Source organism: Rhinolophus ferrumequinum, chromosome 7 (genome assembly GCF_004115265.2).
Source record: "Rhinolophus ferrumequinum isolate MPI-CBG mRhiFer1 chromosome 7, mRhiFer1_v1.p, whole genome shotgun sequence".
In the NCBI taxonomy this organism is placed as follows: Eukaryota; Metazoa; Chordata; class Mammalia; order Chiroptera; family Rhinolophidae; genus Rhinolophus; species Rhinolophus ferrumequinum.
The window spans coordinates 27,730,988-27,749,868 of record NC_046290.1 but is presented as its reverse complement, the minus strand read 5'-3'; the positions used below and the strand labels follow the sequence as shown (position 1 = coordinate 27,749,868).

At 37.6% G+C, this 18,881-nt stretch overlaps 1 protein-coding gene across 1 annotated transcript in view; it reads left to right on the top strand.

Annotated features, from left to right (window-relative positions):
- Positions 1 to 10,312, top strand: part of OXCT1 (3-oxoacid CoA-transferase 1) — a 115,427-nt gene extending 105,115 nt beyond the window's left edge. Inside the window, exons 16-17 of the mRNA XM_033110738.1 lie at positions 3,853 to 3,954; positions 9,009 to 10,312. Coding sequence (XP_032966629.1) covers positions 3,853 to 3,954; positions 9,009 to 9,050 — 144 coding nt within the window. The 3' untranslated portion in view covers positions 9,051 to 10,312. The remainder of the gene's footprint in view (positions 1 to 3,852; positions 3,955 to 9,008) is intronic.
- Positions 10,313 to 18,881: the final 8,569 nt, after the last annotated feature.

Genomic DNA, 18,881 nt, shown 5'->3' with positions numbered 1-18,881 from the left:
AGGGTGTCATTTTCTTCATTCAGTATCTTGATGAAACCACAAAACAGAATTATCTATGTCAGGGCATGTTTGTTTCTTTTTTTCTGTTACGGATGCCATTCCTTTTGCCAAGAGCTGTGGTAGTGGTGTCTTTGCATTAATCTGGCTGTCTAATCCTCATTAAGGTGGTAACAAGCACCCTAAAGCAGCCCTTCGAAACAGGTCAGGAGGTTCATAATACTTTGCAGAAGCCACATTTTAAGGAGTGTTCTGTTCTAAATAGTGCCTTTCCCTCGGACTATTTATATGGAATTTCATAAAGATGACTTGTAGAGAGAACAACTAGATAAAAGGGCAGAATATTTTATCCCACCATTTATTCACTTACCATTTCTGGAACTCCTCCAAAACTATGGACAGGACTTGTTGAAAGGAATCCATTACAGTTGACCCTTGAACAACACAGGTTTGAACTACCTGGGTCCACTTGTATGCAGAAGTTTTTCAATAATTACTGTATTTTCTCTTCCTTATGATTCTCTCAATAACATTTGCTTTTCTCTAGCTTACTTTATTGTAAGAATATCATACATGTAACATAAAAAATGTGTTTTAATTGACTGTTTATGTTATCAGTAAGCTTCTGGTCAACAGCAGACTATATTATCCAGAAGGCTTTCAATGATTTTTAGTTTAGCTGGGGACACAATTGATGAGATTTGCATTTTAGAAAAAGCAGGGGGAGAAGCTTTTCTATAGAGTAGGGGGAGAAAAGATGAGACAGAGTCTAGTTGGTAGTCCCCATCAGTGATCTGGACCAGAAATGTCAAGATTCTAAACCACAGGACAGAAAGAGAGATTGGAAGAAATTTAGGCAATGGACTCAACCTCACTCAATGATGAATTAATTGGACATGGATGCTAAAGCAGAGGTGATTTTTAAGTTTTTTGGCTAGAGCAGATGATCGACCAGTTGTATCTTCAATGACGCCTAGGACTCTTGGAAGCAGAGCAGTGGGAGGCAGGTAAAGAATAGGTTCACTTTGGACGTTCTCAATTTGATATTCCCAATTTGAATAACTTAACATACTGAACATCCAGTCAAATATTTGTGATAAGCAATTGGAGATGTGGATCGAGAGCTCAGAAGAGACATCAGTATTGGGACAAACTTGTGGAAGTCATTAGCACATGAGGATAATTGGAACCTTAACAGTGAATTACATTGTGTAGCAAAAATGAGTTGAGTGAAAGGCATCTAAATATGGAACTTTGGGTACCTCAAGGAAAGGAGTGGTGCACGTTTATCCCTCTGCTCCATCCTAGTGGGCACTCACCAGGTGTCTATCGAATAAGTACATGAGAATGCAGTGCCACCAAGGACAATGAATACGCACAGCCCAGCCGTAGCAGATATGGGACTAGAATTCCGTTTTCAACTCTTAATGGAAAATTCCATTAGTTGGCCATTTGCAAGAGGCTTTGGAGATGTTCTGACCCCAATTTCCTAGTTTTGTGTTATAGAATGAGGTTATGAAAGATGCCTTCCTCACCAGTACATGGGCTATGATTGATAGAATAATTGACTTATTCATCTGTAAAACAAATAGAGTAGTTGACATATTATTCTTGGTAGTTGAACAATTTATTGTAGCCTCCATTTTTATCAAGTTTTTGTTTATACTTTATACCACTAAATGGGAACTTTCCTAAATGTTTCAAAAGTAAATTTTCTCCTTTTTAATAATAGATGCTTGGCTTTCTGATATATGATGTTGAAAGCTAATTAAGGTTTAATAAAAGTATTAATAAACATTTTTTAAAAGCAATAAGTCAATTTGCCATAAATTTTATCTCCCTAATCACTGAAGCCTTATATTCGTGATACCACAGCTATCTTCTTCCCTGCCTATTCTTAATAACACAATCCAGAGGCTTTATTTCTCTGATTTGTTCCATTTTGGTAAATTTATGTTCATAATGCAGAGAAGAGCAAATCAGTATGAATAGTGCTCCAGACACATTTTCTGGAAAGTATCCATTTAAAATGTTTAATTTGTCCTTTTGGTATTAAATGACCCAATGCAGCATACAGACATTTCTAAATGACCACTGTTTTCCTTTTCAAAACACATATGTCTACTAAAAGAAAAGGTTTTCTTAGAAACCTGGAAATATGTAAACATAGAAAAAGTTTGCTGAAATATTTCCTTCTAAATTTAACCATCTTTTCCAGTAAACACAACTAGGTTGTCTGTGAATTCATCACACAAATGGAGAATGGAGGTATCACTGGTTCTCTTGATGTTTTGCTCTTGGTGAGAAATATCAATTAACTGGAGACAAATAAACATTTTGGCGCTTTGGTTTGGGTTCACACACAAGTGACAATGAATTAAGCTATGAAGGAGAAAGAATGTTCCCTTTCGGTGCCCCTGCTACATCCCATGACTGATGCCATGTGCTCAGAATATGTTTGTTATTATTTTTGTCCTGTATAACAATCTTGGGAAGCAGGGGTTCTTGGTATTCATCTGTAGATGTGAAGCTAGGTCCAGCAAAGATTGCATTGCTACTGCATAGCAGCAGGGCTGGAATGCCTGTCCCGCGTGAAAGCCAGGATTCCTTCCTCTACATGTGATGTCTTCAGTTTAATCTCTGAACCAGGAGAGTGTTTACAAATGACAGTTTAGGGTTTGACTTCCAAGCTAGCTGAAAATAAAGACTCTAAGCCTTCAAATAATAGTTGAATTTAAGGTAAATCTACAGGAGAGGAGAGATCTGGGCAGCATAATGTTGAAGTCTGAGGAAGAGGAAATCACCCATGAAAACCGAAAGAGGAAACAGCGCCTGTTACGCTGGAGGACAGCTTCCAGAACCAGCAGCTAAAGTCATAAGGAAGCAGTTCAGGCCCTTACAGTTAGAGCTTCCCAACTATAGCCAGTCTTCCTTAGGACAAGTGAGCCGCCTGCCACTGGAAGTTTCCAAGCAGAGTCCCAGTGACCATTTCAGAAGAACGTTTTGAAGAATTCTTGGGTGGGAAGTTATATTAAGTGACTTTATGGGTCTCTTCTCCTCACGTTGTCATATAACTAAGTGTGACAGCCTGTGTTTTAAATCAGATACAGCAGGTTGAGTCTACCTACAGAGGTCAAGCTATACCAGTTGGCACTGCCATCACCTGTGTTACTGACCAGAAAGTTGTAATGGGATGTTTAGGGTGAGGTTAGTCTTCCATGCTTGTCCTAAACATAAATTTGGTTTGCATTTCAGAGGGAGGTTCTCATGCTATCCTCTTGGACCTATGTATTTTCACGGGACTTACGGGGAAGTTTTAGTATCTACATGTGGGGGTCTTTCAGGGCCAGGACAGCTATTCCGTTGTAATTACTTCTAGCCACTTCAGAGTACCTTCTTTTGTTTCCTGCAACTCCTTATCCAGCAGCATCGATCAGCTTTCCCCCATCATCCCTGTGCTTTCACCTTCCAAATATCTCCTCTCTCCCTGCTTTTCTTCATTCTTTTCTTTCTTCAAATCATTATTAATCACCTAATTGAACTTTTGACCTAACAAAAGTAAAGTAGTTTTAAAAAAAACAAAACTGGTTAAAATAATAGCAAACGCCATCCGTAGTCAACATTTCCTCTATTTCTGGCATTGGTAGTGCTCCCTAACTCATTGCCAGTTAGGGAGTTGGCATTTATTCTCACCAAAATACATTAGTTATGGTTTACATTTTTTCATTGCTGATGTTCAAAGTCCTTTGCCCTGGGTCTTCTCTCCTTTAAAAATTTGAGAGCTTGCTTCTGTTTTGTGCTAGAAAATAATTACTGTGATAGCAATTGTCATTGTCACATTCTTGACTCCGACAGGCTGTGTTTGACGTGGACAGCAAGAAAGGGCTGACTCTGATTGAACTCTGGGAAGGCCTGACAGTGGATGACATAAAAAAGAGCACTGGATGTGATTTTGCAGTAAGTGTTTCTGTGACCAAATCCAGCCACTTATCCTATATCGAGAGCTTGATTAATGGGCCTTTATAGGACATGAACCATTAATTTAGGATCATTCTTGGAGTTGACCTTTGCAGGGAGCAGGAGTGGAAGGAAGGGGGCCTCCAGATGAAAGCAGGTAGGAACGGGAGCAGGAGCAGCCTCTGACTTGTGGGCCAGGGTTTGGCTCAGGGGTTAGAAACAGGAAGGAAAGGAACCACCAAGAGATGCTGGAAACAGAAGGTCGAGTTTGAACTCTAAACTACTCTCTGTGAAGTTCCTTGCAATCCTCTGTTCTTGGGTTACATATCAGCTGAAACTAAACTTGATTAACTGAATAATGTGAGCTACACAGAGAATTGATACTTCTTTATTTTTAAACCCATCTATTTATGAATTTCTCTTTGATGAGCTTCCATGCATGATTATTCCATCTGTTGAAGGTAATAGAATGTTGGGCTTCTGACACCACCAGATTATAGTCACTAAATAGATGTATCCTCCATTTAAAGAAAAGCTTAGTGCATGAAAACTCTGACTTACAAAATAGGTAAGTACATGAGGGGAGTATCCATTTAAGAAATCTTCAAATCCCTTCTTAAAACAAAGAAAATAATACTGTAATAATTAATTGCCTTTTATGTAAGTGCTTGCTTATAGGTCACCAAGCACCTATGTAGTGGGGCTTGAGAGATGGCTCAGTCCATTTGAAGTCAGTAGAAGTAAAAGTGAAATGTCTCTGAAAAAATGAAGGAAAAGAATTTGCTTCTCACGTACATTTTAAGAACAGATCTGCTAGTTAAAATGAAATATATTTATGAGAAGAAAAGTTGCAGCTACCTGTCCTAGAGAAAGTAATTTAACAAACAAACTTATTTGATGAATCATTCATGCATTTCTTCCTGAGGTACTACATGTGTGGCTGGTTCCTATCAGTGCATGACAAATTTCTGTGAAAATAATTTTGCTGCATAATTAATTGTCCACATGTAACTATTTCTGGTATTGTATGAAGGTCTTTGTCTATTAACCTTTTCTGAATTTCCCTTTGGAGAAAAGAAGTCTGCCAGCAATACGTTACACAAATAGCACATCTTTAATTACCTTTTCAATAACTTCAGGGCATAAAAATGGGATTTGTCTATACTTGAACTATTTAGAATTTCTTACTCCAGAGATAAAAGCAAACAATTCTTCTTACTTAATCAACTTTTCTTCATATTTTTTCCCTATGTGGATGAATTAACCTCTTCTTCAGCAGGTAGCCTATTTGAAATCCATAAAATGTTCAATTCTCTGCTTCAAAAGAGAATAAAGGAAGGCCCTCATTATTACCTGTTTCTTTTTTAGTCATGTAGGTAAATCAGGAATGAAAAAGATGGACTTATACTGTTTTGCTTTCTTATTTTTTTTAAGTGATAGTTTTCATGTCTTGATACATTGAAAAATATCTCTTTGGTCCCTCCTTTGTTACAATGCCACCTTCCTCTTTTGACATTGACATGTAATCATGTGTCCTTCAAATTAGGCTGTTGAGATGAAATGTTAACTTGTATGTCAGTGTTGTCCTGCAAATGAAAAGGTGTAGTATCAGCTGAATCACCTTGACAAAGAACTAGCTTGTGACGATCTCATCATCAATGACATCTCTTTAGATCCTGACAGATGAAATCACATAGAGCAGATTGTTTCTCTACAGCTAGGCACTGGAGTGTTCTGATTAATAAAATGTTCTGCTTAATAGCTGGGTTACTTATTTAAGAGTAGAAGTACATTGAAGATAACATTTCCTTATTTGATAATTCAGAAGGTATTCTATGTTATAATTCCCAAGCTACTCCAGGTGATTATTACTACATAGGTTCATTTTACTTTACATATAACTACATAAAAGTTACTCAAGATTTCTGTTTGAGAAAAAGCCCACTCATCCTTCATTATATAATTGGAAGTGAATATTCTTGAAGAGAATAGTCAGGTTGTTGCACAATAAAGAAAAAAAGGTAAAAACCTAGGTCAAAGTAATTGTGAAACTGTTGGTAAAAGTCTCATATACTTAAGAATACGGGCAAGTGAATGCGCAGATATACAGACGGTGGCTATAAGCTGATTGAGAAAATACTGAGAATTTCAAAGAAAAAGACAAAATATGACAGCATCAGATAACAGGACATGACAAAATTGTGGTTTCAGGGTATTAAAAAATAATGGTTATAATGAACTATTTGGCCATTAAAAAAAAAGAATTACTAAGAGTTTCTTATATACTACATTGCAGTTAACAACAACAAAAAATGTGGAAATTGTGTCTTTTAAGTATCACCTGAAATAGCATCTTAAAAAAAATTGTAATGACCAAAAAAATGAGTAATGAGTTGTACTCATGATTTTGTGTCAGTTGAAAGGAGGAGTTTTCTATTCAATTGGTAAAAAAGCCTCCTAAGGGTCTTATATATGTCTGGAACTCCAAAGGAGGCTGTGGAAATTTTGTCATAGAAATGCAAATATTGACTATATTTCTGGAACCTTCACCACTCTCCCAAAATAAGATTCTGGTCAGGAGTAGTTCATAGCAAGAGATGCCAACCCATAATGGACAGAGTTCTTGTTCCATATGATCACTCTCCTTCAAAATGTGATTGTTATAAAGAAAGGGACTTCCGTCTGTGTTTCTTGGGGATTGAGTTGTGAATCTGTTGAGGGAGATAAAGAGGCTGGGTAGGTTGAGGTAAAAATGTCACTGTTATTATAAAGGCTAGCATGGAGGGTGTGGCTAAGCTGCAGCCGCAACAGGCTTTTCAGACAAGAACTCCAGAGGTGGGAGAGACTTCAGCTCCCAGTTAGAGACAACCTTGGGCCTTGTACACAGAGGCGAGCCTTTATTTGTGAGCTGCTTTCACGGGGCTGAGAGCAAAACAGTACGTGCTCCCTACAGAAAGCTATGAAATGTGAATAAAATAGAACAAAGTGGTACATTTCCTACTCCCAAGGATCTTGGTCTTATTCTCCAGGCAGAAATACACCTAAACCACCAGTGGCAAAAAGTTAAATAGGAATGCTGCTTATTTATATGTTGGCAAAGGAATCTGAAAGAAGCCAGCAGCAGACATTATTTGCCAAGTTGAATAAATTCTCCATATCTATTATGAACTGGCATTAAACCAGAATTAAACAGTATACTCTTGGGATGTCAGTGGACGGGAAGAGAAATCATTGGCTTATCTTCTACTTTTAAATCATATAGGCTTGTGCTTAGCCGGTAGATCACCTTGGCAGGATAATCCGTTCAGGCTTGCCTGGGTGTTCGAAGTTGATGAGACTATAAGAGAACAGAATGAAAAATGGTGGTTTAGTAGATGACAAAAATTGGAGAGGCCAAGTCAGTCTATATAAAGCTTCATCTTCTGATAAAAGTCAGTTTCCACATTGAGGATATAAATTATATAAAGAACTCAAAATAGAGCCAACCTGGCAAGGAAAAGGATCAGATGTTTAGTTTAAGAAAATAAGGTGTCCAGTTTCCTTTAATAGGAAATTCTATAAAGAATCTATTAGAAATTATGTTTTCAAAAAAAAAGTTTTATTTCATTATTTGCACAGATGCTCTGTTGTTTAAAAACAGAAAATGGATTATGGGACAAACTTTATAAATGCTCAGAGACCATATATCTTTTATTCTTATTCTTTTCAGTAGAGTTGAAGTTCTATGCAAATGTGAGCCGTGACTTTTGTCCATTTATTATATGTCTACTGTTTGTCTTTATACATCTGTTCTTGGAACTGGCAAGTCTGAATGAGCTCTCATTTATTCTAAGCTATATACCAAGTCACACCAATCCTTTTTATTTTGGTGATGCCATTCTTTTAATACAGAAATAGAAAAGGGGGCATTAACTCTTGACATTGTGAAGAGTTAATACAGAAACAATGTGTAAATGAACTAAAAATATTTAACGTCATCAAACCCAAATAATTGCCTACTCCTATTTTTAATACTGACTTAACTTCTGTTAGAAACCTTTATTCTAGTTCTTTGAAGCTTATCTAATCTACTCACTCATTTGTTCATTTGTTCATTCATTAATTTAACAAAATATTAACTGTTTATTCTGGAAGGCAAGATGCTAGTTAGGCCCATTCAATCACCACATCCTTGGGGGGCTTAAAAAATCACCTAAATTTTAGTATTCTCTGCTGTGCATTCCATGGGGACTATTACTTACTAGGACTTGAGAAATATTTGCTGGATTGATGGAAGAAGTACCTATGTGGCATTACACCTCGAAAGACCCATGAAAATGAAGCCAGACCACTTACATTTAGGTTTCTTCTTCCACCAGCTCTACCATTAAATGTAAATCTATCCACATTTTTCTCTGCTTCAAGACTCCTAGGAATGCATTTGCTGTTCTGTACATTGAACATAAATATAGTCAACATTTATTATAATATTTTTAATGCTGTTATCTCCTTTTTGTAATAACTTGGAATCTTTTTACTGCCTTTGTATCATTTCCATTCTGATTATAAAATCTGTGATAAAACTTTGTCGTTGACCATGCATCTCTTCATAGTATGTATCCTGTTAATCCAAAGACTATATTAAATGTCTCTTAGCAAAACTGTAAATTGGACCTATTTTGAGGAGTTTGAGACATATGCCTTACTCTGTGTCTCAGTTTTGAGTGAACTCTCAGAGGCATTAATCTCAGAACTCAGCGATCCATTCAGTAGAGAGCTTGGTTATCTGGACCCTTTATTTGTTTCCCTCTGCTCCCTGTTCCAGTCTTAATGATCCTTAATTTAGAATCTATAATGCAAGAAGGTTGAGGACTACTACATACACAAAATGTGAGCAGAAAAGGAGTTCTCTGTCTTGATGATTCAGAATGGAAAATAATGAGGAAATTCCAGGGGATGTTCATGGAAAGGCTGCGTGTTGCCTGTATCATTCAAGTTCAGAAATTGAAAGGAAAGACGGTTATACCATGAGGTTTTTCATAATTTGGTTATTTTTTTTCTCTTTCTTTTACCAGGTTTCACCAAAACTCATGCCAATGCAGCAGATCACAACTTGAAATGTGGAATAGACGTTTGTCCCAGGCTGTGTGTTTTTCATTTTAAATCACATAGGGTTTTATTAAAAGGACATCAGTAATCATAATTGTATATTTAACAAGCAAATTTTTACTAGTTTTTTCTAGCATTATATGCTTTATGCACCCATATAGACTGTTGTCTCAAAGCAAGCTGTGCCATTTCAGTGAAAAACAAAAAGAAAAAATATATATGGTTATCTTATTTGTTTTATAAGCGTTGAGAAGGCTGTCTTTATAAGTGGTGTTCACATCGGACTTCTCTCCATCTTCTGTGGTACGTACACAAACCTGTGTGCAGTTTGTATCAAGATGGGCCTATAGGAAGACTTTCACTGATGTGCTTTCCCTCCTGACTAAATCTTGACATGTAGAAAAAAGAATGAGGGAGAAAAATAACTGCCCTCCCCCCCTGCCAGAGTATACCCACGGCAGCCTTGTACGATTCCTGAAAGATAAAAAAAATTGTGAATTTTGATTAAGAGAAATTCTATCTTAATGATTGTTTTCCCTTCTGCCTCCTCTGACTTTTCTTTTGGAGCCTTAGATGTTGTGATTACATCTCCCTTCCCCCAATACTTCTTATAACTAAATAGATGCCCAAGAAGGGAATCAGGAGCATCTCTGTGTTGGAGAGGTAACTAGTTTGTGGGAAAGACTAAAGGGTGTAGGGTTTGTTGGTGCTGACACTCTACCAGAAGGTTGCCTTTGTAAACCATCCAACCAACCATTCGTGCTTTGCCAAAGAGGGAGGTTTATTATGGAAGGGGCTGTAAGCCTAACTGATCTAATCAGTTTTCTCATTTTCAAACTGCGGTATTCGTTTGTATCCAGTAGGTCCTTAAGAGTCTTTCTCTAGGTTATTGAGGACCAGTGAGCTATTTGAAATACCTCCTCTTAAACCAAGAAGGGCTGTGAAATTATTTATCATGAATCCATAGTCACAATGACAGCAGAGAATTTATTTTTTTTTAGTCTTTCTTTTCAGGTTCTCTTTTCTACTCAGAAAAGTTTCTAAATATTGAATGCCTTTTTCTACAGAACTTTTCTTTCTTCTGTTCAGGCTACTTCCTTGAACAAAGTACTTTTAGTTTGACCCTATCCAAGTAGGGGAAATAATGATGAGCAAATCCAGGAATTGAAGAGCAATGAGTGACTTTTCACTGTTAGAAAATAAACATGATGCGTTAGGTTTTGTAAGGAACTTCTCCTCAGAGGTATCCTCAGTACCAAACAGTTACCCAGCGGGTGACCAGGCATCCTGGGTCTCAAACTGGGCAGAAAGTCTAGGCACCCTGAAGACAGGCCAGACAGCTGTTCTCTGTACAGAGGTAGGCATAGGAGTGCCGTGCAGCGCGCCATTCTTCTGGCAGCAGGCACAGGGATTTATACATGTTTTTAGGCAATGGTTGTCATTGGAACTCACTTTCTCTTCAAATATAGCTACGGTTATATCATGCGTGGTATTAGAGGGACGAGAGAGACTTTTTTTGTGAGAAGCACACTCCATATATCACATAGTCTTTCTGGCTGGCTATGTGGTTGAAAAGCGTACTCTCCCAGTAAAATGGACTCTTAGCATTTGCGAGGTCTAGAGACTAATATATATCTATGTTACAGTTATGATGTAGAAACATGTATGTTATTGATGATTGCTATATTGGCACATTTACTTGCTTATCATTCCAGTCTGTTCTTTTAAGATAATGGGATTCTAAGAATGTTCCCAACTTTGAATGGAAGAGGCTAAGCAGATGACTTTATATTCTTGATTAAAGAATGCCACGGACATTAAATGCATTATGAAATACAATAAATATGCCAAATGTATGTAGATTGGTGTGATTGTCCTTTTTCTCACTTGGGAATCTCGTGTGACTGCACATGGGAATAATACCACAGAAACTGGTAGAATGGCTAACAATAAAAATCAGCACACTTTTCTGCTTCTAAACAAGTTGTTGCCACTCTTTTTATCTTCTCAAAGAAAAGATACTGTCCTTCATAAAAGAACAAATGCAATGTTTACCCAAATGAATTCTGCTCTTTGGTCCTTGTCAGAGCTAATCATTTGTCTATAAAAATGTATTATCCCAGGCTTCCTGTGGTAATTTTTTTGCATTTATCTAACATTCCTTTAGGATACACATACTGTTCATGAGTGTCCTAGTGGTGTGCTGAGTTTGCTACAATCCACTATGCACACATTTTGAAATACCTGGCTGAGAACTAGTAGAGCACTCAATGTGAATAAGATTTTAAGAGTTGTCTTACTAGTTCTCAGCCAGATGTTTTAAAATGTGTGCACAGTGGCCTCACTTTGGAATGTGGCATACTGTGTGTGTGTGTGTGCATCTTGTATGTTAGTAGAACACCTCCATGACTTGCCCGTGGTAGGTTTCCAAATAGGTTTCCTATTCATATGTTTATTGAAACATACTCATATGTTTATTAAATCAGTTTGCTAGTTGAAAATACAAAGTGATAGTAGGCCAGGACTGAGGATTTCCCTCTGCTGAATAATTAGGTAAGACCTCTAGAGAAGAGGTAGGAAAAGACATAAGAGGGAAAGACATAAGAAGAGGAATCTGGAGGCTGTAACGAAGGAATACAGAGACATGTCATCATCACCTACATTCGTTCAGCATTTTGTAATTCACAAAACCTCTGAAATATGCTAGCTAGCTTATTGCATTCTCACAATAACCTGCCAGGGAGACATTATCTCCATTAAAATTAACTTCATTTGTCTGAGAGGAGTAATGTCCATCAATTCTTTAATCAAATTAGCCTTTCAGGGTTAATGTTGGATTTTGCCAAGGTAGTTAATGAGATGTGAATTAAACCTCCCAATAGAACTAGATTTGTTACTCTCTGGTAAGCTATAAAACAGAGAGTCCAAAACCTTTAAACCTAATGGGACAAGTCTTGAAGTTTTATTCTCCCTGTCCACACAGCTCTTATGTACAACCTAGTTTGTAAGAAATGGGTAGTTGTCAAAAAAAAGGATAATGACACCCACCAGGCAAATGGCCCCGTGGAAGACTTGCAATTACTGGGTTTGCTCAGATGAAAGGCTCTGTGTAAGCAACCATAAATAAGCAAGAATGCTCAGCTAACACGAGCAGGAAGGGCTGGCTGATGCATACTGTCATCTTTGTGTATGAACACCTTTCTGAAATTTGGTTTCCGTGGCGTTAACCTTCACCTATGTGCAAAGTCAGGGTTGTGGCTCAGACTCATTCAGTTGAACCCGGGAGATAAGGTTGATATCAGCAGCCTGAAAATAAATGTTCTTAGTGACATGGAGAGAGTATGACTCAGTGAGATCGAGTGCCATTCCCTTTGCCAGGGAAGACGGGGTCCATGAAAACAAGAAAACTGGTCACAGCATTGGAGCCTGTGGAGCTCTTGGGGGTGGGTGTCAGGTGGGAAGGTTGTAAGGCCATCGAGACCATATGAGAATATTTAATTGTTGCTATCGTATTTCTTTGAATACAAGGCCATTTATTATAGTTAAGAACATTTAACATGAGATACCCCTTAACAAATACAGTATTGTTAACTGTAAGTGCAATGGGACAGCAGATTTCTAGAACTTACTCCTCTTGTGTCATTGAATCTTTTTACCCATTGAACAGCAACTCCTCATTTCTCCCTCATCCCAGTCCCTCGCAATCACCATTCTACTCTGTTTCTGTGAGTGTTACTGTTTTAGATGTAAATAGAATCGTGCTGTATGAGTCCTTCTGCGACGGACTCAATATCCTCTAGGCTCATCCTTGCTGTCACATATGGCAGGATTTCCTTCTTTTTATGGCTGAAAAGTATTCCATTGTATGTATATGCCACATTGTCTTTATCTATTTATGTTTTGATGGACACTTGGGTTGTTTCTGTATCTTGGCTGTTGTGAACAATGCTGCAAAGGACAAGGGAGTGCCACGTATCTCTGAGATCCTGATTTCAATTATTTTGGATAAATACCCACGTGTGAGATTGCTGGATTACATGGTCATTCTATTTTTTCTTTTCTTTTCTTTCTTTCCTTTTTTTTTCGGACGAACCTCATGCGGCTTTCCATAACAGCTGCACCATTGTATATTCCCACCAACAATACACAAGTGTTCCAGTTTATTCACAGCCTTGTCAACACTTGTTATCTTGCTTGTTTTAATGATAGCTATCCCAGTAGGTGTGAGGTGATACCTCGCTGTGGTTTTGATTTGCGTTTCCTTGATGGTTAATGAGGATGAGCATCTTTTCATGTTCCTGATGGCCATTTGTATGTTTTCTTTGGAGAAATGTCTATTGAAGTCCTCTGCCCATTTTTAAATTGGGTCATTTAAATTTTTGCTATTGAGTTGTAGGAGTTCCATACCTCTGTGTACACACACACACACACACACACACCACAGCTCCACTTGTCTATTTTTGTTTTTGTTGCCTGTGCTCTTGGTGCCACATCCAAATAGTCATTTCCAAGACCCATGTTCAGAAGCTTTTTTCCTATGTTTTCTTCTAGATTTATAGATTCACATCTTATGTTTAAATTATTAATCCATTTTGAGTTGATTTCTATGTAGGGTGTAAGATTGTAAGACAAGGGTCTAATTTCATTCTTTTGCATGTGGATAACCAGTTTTCCCATCATTTGTTGAAGAGATTTTCCTTTCTCCACTGTGTACTCTCGGCAGCCTTGTTGAAAATCAGTTGACCATGTATATGTGGGTTTATTTCTGGGCTCTCTGTTCTATTTCATTGGTGTGTATGTCTGAAGACACCATCAATTTTTAAATGCATTATGATTTTGTTTGCTTTTTTTTATCACTTAGAGATTTTATTGTATACATACTAAGATTGTTTTTAGACTTTCCCTCAGTCTCAGATGAGTTTGCCTCATTTTTGTATTTAAAACAAAAAAGGAAGAATAATAGATGCTTTATTTAGCTGATAGACATCAAAAGCAGTTAATGACCCAAGGAAATCTACTTGTCTTGAAGTTTGTATATTTACAATCCAGAGGCTTCTCACTGACAAGAGGATTCAGGTTGTCCAAGGGGCAGGTTGGGTGGTGGGGCTCAGCCAGGAGAAGAGTGGGAGGGAACTGAGGTGTCCGCCTCTGCTACTCACAGAGCAGTAGGGCTGACAGAAGCAGAAGGAACCATGGCAATCGTACGTGAAATGCATTTGTGAAATGTATCTCAATTTCAGAGATGATAAAGTGTGGAAAATTATTCATCTTAGAATCAATAAATTGAAGGTGGGTCCTCTAGCTTTTCTGAATTAGTATAATGTCTGCTTTAAGAATATTTTAAATAAACACGTTGTTGTAATTTTCAAGTACATACAGAACTGATTGCATAGGAAAAGACCCTTAGGGAACTGCTTTATGGATACGATAGAGTTGATAATTATATTAGTGTGTATGTAATTAGTGCTTTAAAACAGTTCTTCCCAACAGTACAAGTATTTATTATCTTTCCATCATGATTTGCCTTCTAGGTATGTCTCTGTGTCCACCTATCTTTCCCCCCTAACTGCCATCTTTTTCATATACTCAATTTCTATTCTAAGTATACACAAGTTTACTTTAAAGGTGAGAATTTTTAAATATTGTAATTAAGGGTGTTGAAATATCACAGATAGCCAAATACATAAACAAACGTATAGAAGACTGAAACATTTGAGAAGACACTTCCATTATGTCAGTAGTATCAAACTCAATATGAGATTGTCGAGGAGAGAACAATACCATTTAGGATGAATGTTGCTGTGGAATAAATGTTGGTGTCTACCCACCATCCCAACTCATATGTTGAAACCCTAATTTCTATTGTGATGACATTTAGAGATAGAGCTTCTGGGAGGTAATCCGCTTTAGATGAGGTCACGAGCATGGAACCTCTATGGTGGAATTGGTGCCCTTATAAGAAGAGGACTAGACCAAAGCCCTCTCTCTCTCTGCCACGTGAGTATATAGCAAGAAGCCAGCCATCTGCAAACCAAGAGAAGAGCGCTCACCAGTCACCAAATCTGCCAGCACCTTGATGTTGGACTTCCCAGCCTCCAGAACTTCCCAGCCTCCAGACTGTGAGAAATAAATGTTTAAGCTGCCCAGTGAACGTATGCGTTGCAGCAGCCTGAACTAAGACAAATGTAACTAACTTAGAGAAAGCTCAAGAAGACAAAAAAAATATTAAAAAGAATAAAACTATGCGGAAAGAATAAAATACATGGAATAACTTGCAGAAGATAAGGTAAAGGAGTGATTTAATAAGAATTTAAAGACCTGCTATGTATATCTAATGAAGAATACCCTAGGTCTAAAAGGAAGGAAGGAAAGGGGTGAAAAATTATAATTTAGACAGTAAGTAGGATTTACCACCAGTGAGATTTCAAAGTACAGGAATTAACCTACCTATTTATGTATTTACTCATTCATTCATTTATTGGTAGGAGTTGAGGGAGTGGAGGGACAGGAGAAGTATTGTGTGATTGATCTAAAGGCAGTCTCGAAACCTAATGCTCCTGAAAGCTGATATTTAGAGTCTGAATTTTCTTTGCAGATTTATCAACTCTCTCATTATCCCAAGAAATCTATTAGCATATGCTTGGCAAACTAGTTACTCAATACATTTTTAGTAAAGGAGTGATTAAATTAAAGAGTGGATAAATTAATGAAATATTCAGTGACACAGGATCGTATTCATACAAAATTCAGTTCTTTCTTTTAAATTTCAAACTCCAAATAACAGGAAATAAACACACAACTGGTTTGGTGATAGCTACTAAGAATTTAAGTTCTCTCTCTCCCCCTTACTTCCTTCTCTTTCCTTTTTCCTTTCGTTCTTTTTTTATTTTTTCAACAGATACTTATTGAGCACTTCATCAGTCAGGGTCCAATCAGGAGACAGAAGCTTCATGGTAAGTCAAACAAAGTTTAATATAAAGAATTATTAGTTATAACCTGGGATTAGAGTGATGAGGAATTAGAAAGTAAAAAAAAAGAGAGAACTTGAAATAACATGGATAGTAGCCAAAAGGACAAGCCATACCCTTAATGTTAAGACAGAGCATGTGAGAAAGAGGCCACCAGGATGGAGATCCAGACCTTGTAGGAGAGCACGCAGCTGTGGTTTGCTGGATGGCAGAGAAGTCACTGTGGTACCTACCATGCCACAGAACTTGCTGGAAATCTGCCTCGGAGGTGCCAGAAGAAGCTGTCCCTAGGTGGAGAGCTGTACTTCAGAAGTTTCCACAAAGCCACCTGAAGAGATGCCAGGAAATCTGGCATCACAGGGAGGTGTGTCACTTGTGACAGTCCACTGCAAAGCCACCAAAAGGAATGCTGGGGAAGCCGATAGCGCTGGGCCCCCTTAGCCACCACACCCTGCAAGAGCCAGGAACTGGAGAATCCGACTGTGATATAGTTTCTGGATGCTGGAGAAGTTGTGTGTGCTGAGGGGCTGGATGGTGGAGAAATTGTGAGCTGCAGCATTTTTAGAAGTGAAGCACATCATATCAGGAGGAGAAACTTCTTCCTCTCGTGTCTCTCCAGCACCTGCTGACAAAACTTAGCATAGTGCCAGGTGACAAAGGCCCATTTACAGGGCCCGTCTCCATTATAATGGAGCAGACAACGAAGGGTGGTTTTGGAGCTGAAAGGCAATAAATTGATAGCTGGCATAAACACCTACTGTGGGCCAGGGCTGTGCTAGGTGCTGAGGATATAGCAATAAGACTGGAGAGTTCTTAATGAAATAATTATACTTAAGAGTAAACTCATAATTGTGTTGAATTTTCCTTGTATATAAAGGAAAAGTAGGTGTACCATGAGAGAGTGTTTAGAGGGATCTTGAAATTGGATTTCACACTTGCCTTTGTTCAGCACATTCTTAAAAATATCACAGAATGTTCAATAAAATATGTAACCGTGTTTGCAAAGAAGCAGCTCCAGTGACTCCTAACAATCAAAAACAAACAAAAAAGCAAAGCACAAAACAGTGGGGAGAATAAGCAATTTATGAATTACTATGATCTACATAAAAACAAAAGGAATTCTGCCATAAATAGTGCCACACTCCTGGTAAGGACAAAAGTAAGCCATCTCTTAGCTTGGTTTGAGAACATCTGAACTTCAAAGTTTCAGTGCAGATGGAGTTACTGAAAGGATATGAAACAGAACAACCCTGGTGCAGAGTAAGGGGCATACCACTCAGTGGCTATTGTAGTCCTTTGATTATAGCCATTTTATTGTGGAAGAATATTATATAGACACAATCTGTTCTGAAGAGTTCAATTGAAATACTGTGGTGACTCAGGCAATGTTCCTGACCAAACTGAGCCAGCTGTGCTTTTCCGAAAAGAAGCAATTGTGAAATGACCTGGTTGACATCTATAGTATCATAGAGAAGAACTGTTTCCAGGACATCTGAGCTTGTGGCAGAACTGGACATGTTTACGGAAGTTAACTTGGGCATAAACTGAAAAGTCATTTCTTTTTTTTTTTTTTTTAAATTTATTTTTAATTTATTGGGGTGACAATTGTTAGTAAAATTACATAGATTTCAGGTGTGCAATTCTGTATCACATCATCCATAAATCACATTGTGTGTTCACCACCCAGAGTCAGCTCCCCTTCCATCACCATACATTTGATCCCCCTCACCCTCATCCTCCACCCCCCAGCCCCTTTACCTTCTGGTAACCACCAAATTACGTTCCCCAGCTGAAAAGTCATTTCTTACGGTAGAAGGGAAACAAATTGAGGGTTTAAAAGAAAAACGACTGTCCTTACATAGAGTAGATCCATATGTTTATCTCATATGGCTTTCTTTTTAATAGTGAAACATCTTTCTCATTTTATCAAGACCGTAATACAAAAGGTCATTCTGTCTATATGTATAGAACAGTGGTGTCTAGGCCAGAAAAAGAGTAATTGTGTTAAAAACAATTCAATGAAACATTTCAAAAAGTACACCTGCCTAAGAGATCGTGTTCTGCAAACACTGTCTTTTTTCATTAATACAAAAAACAACGCATGTTTGAACCTTTGCTCTACAATCAAGCTATGAGTATATGTTCTCTAGCTTGGCCAATTTCATGACTTGCCATCGTCAGGAAAAGCACTAATTCATGGGTGAAGTTATATGACATAGGGATTTGCTTAAAAATACTCTGGCAAATAATAATAATTGGGAAAGAAAATGAAATAATATTGGCAAATTTTTTGATACTTATTGAAGCTGGTCAATGGATACATGGAGTTCATTATACTATTCACTTTAGTGTATATTTTTGAAAATTTTCATGTTGAAAAGGTTTTCAGAGGAAATATACAAATGCAGCACCCATTTCAGCATCTTTATAATAACCACAGTTCTGAATAAGGAGTTTAGTGATGGTTTGTTGGATTTTGGATGAGATCTTTAATCAAGAGGAACTGGAGTCTCGACGGAGGAGAGACTATGAGGATGGATTTTTAAAAATCAAGTTTTCTTTTATTCTTCCAATTACTAATAATGCAAATCTTGGTGCTAAATAGGAGAGTTAAAACAAGGGCAAAAAGTATGAAAAGACCATTAACATCATTAGCCATCAGGGAAATTCAAATTAAAACAACAAGGAGATATCACTACACACCTATCAGTAACTACAATTAAAAAAAGGGACGAGGACACTAAATGCCGATGAGGATGTGGAGACGCTAAATAAGCCTCACATTGCTCTGGGGAATATAAAATAGTATAGCCACTCTGCAAAATAGTTGGGCAGTGTTTTTAAAAAATTACACATGCAATTGCCATATGG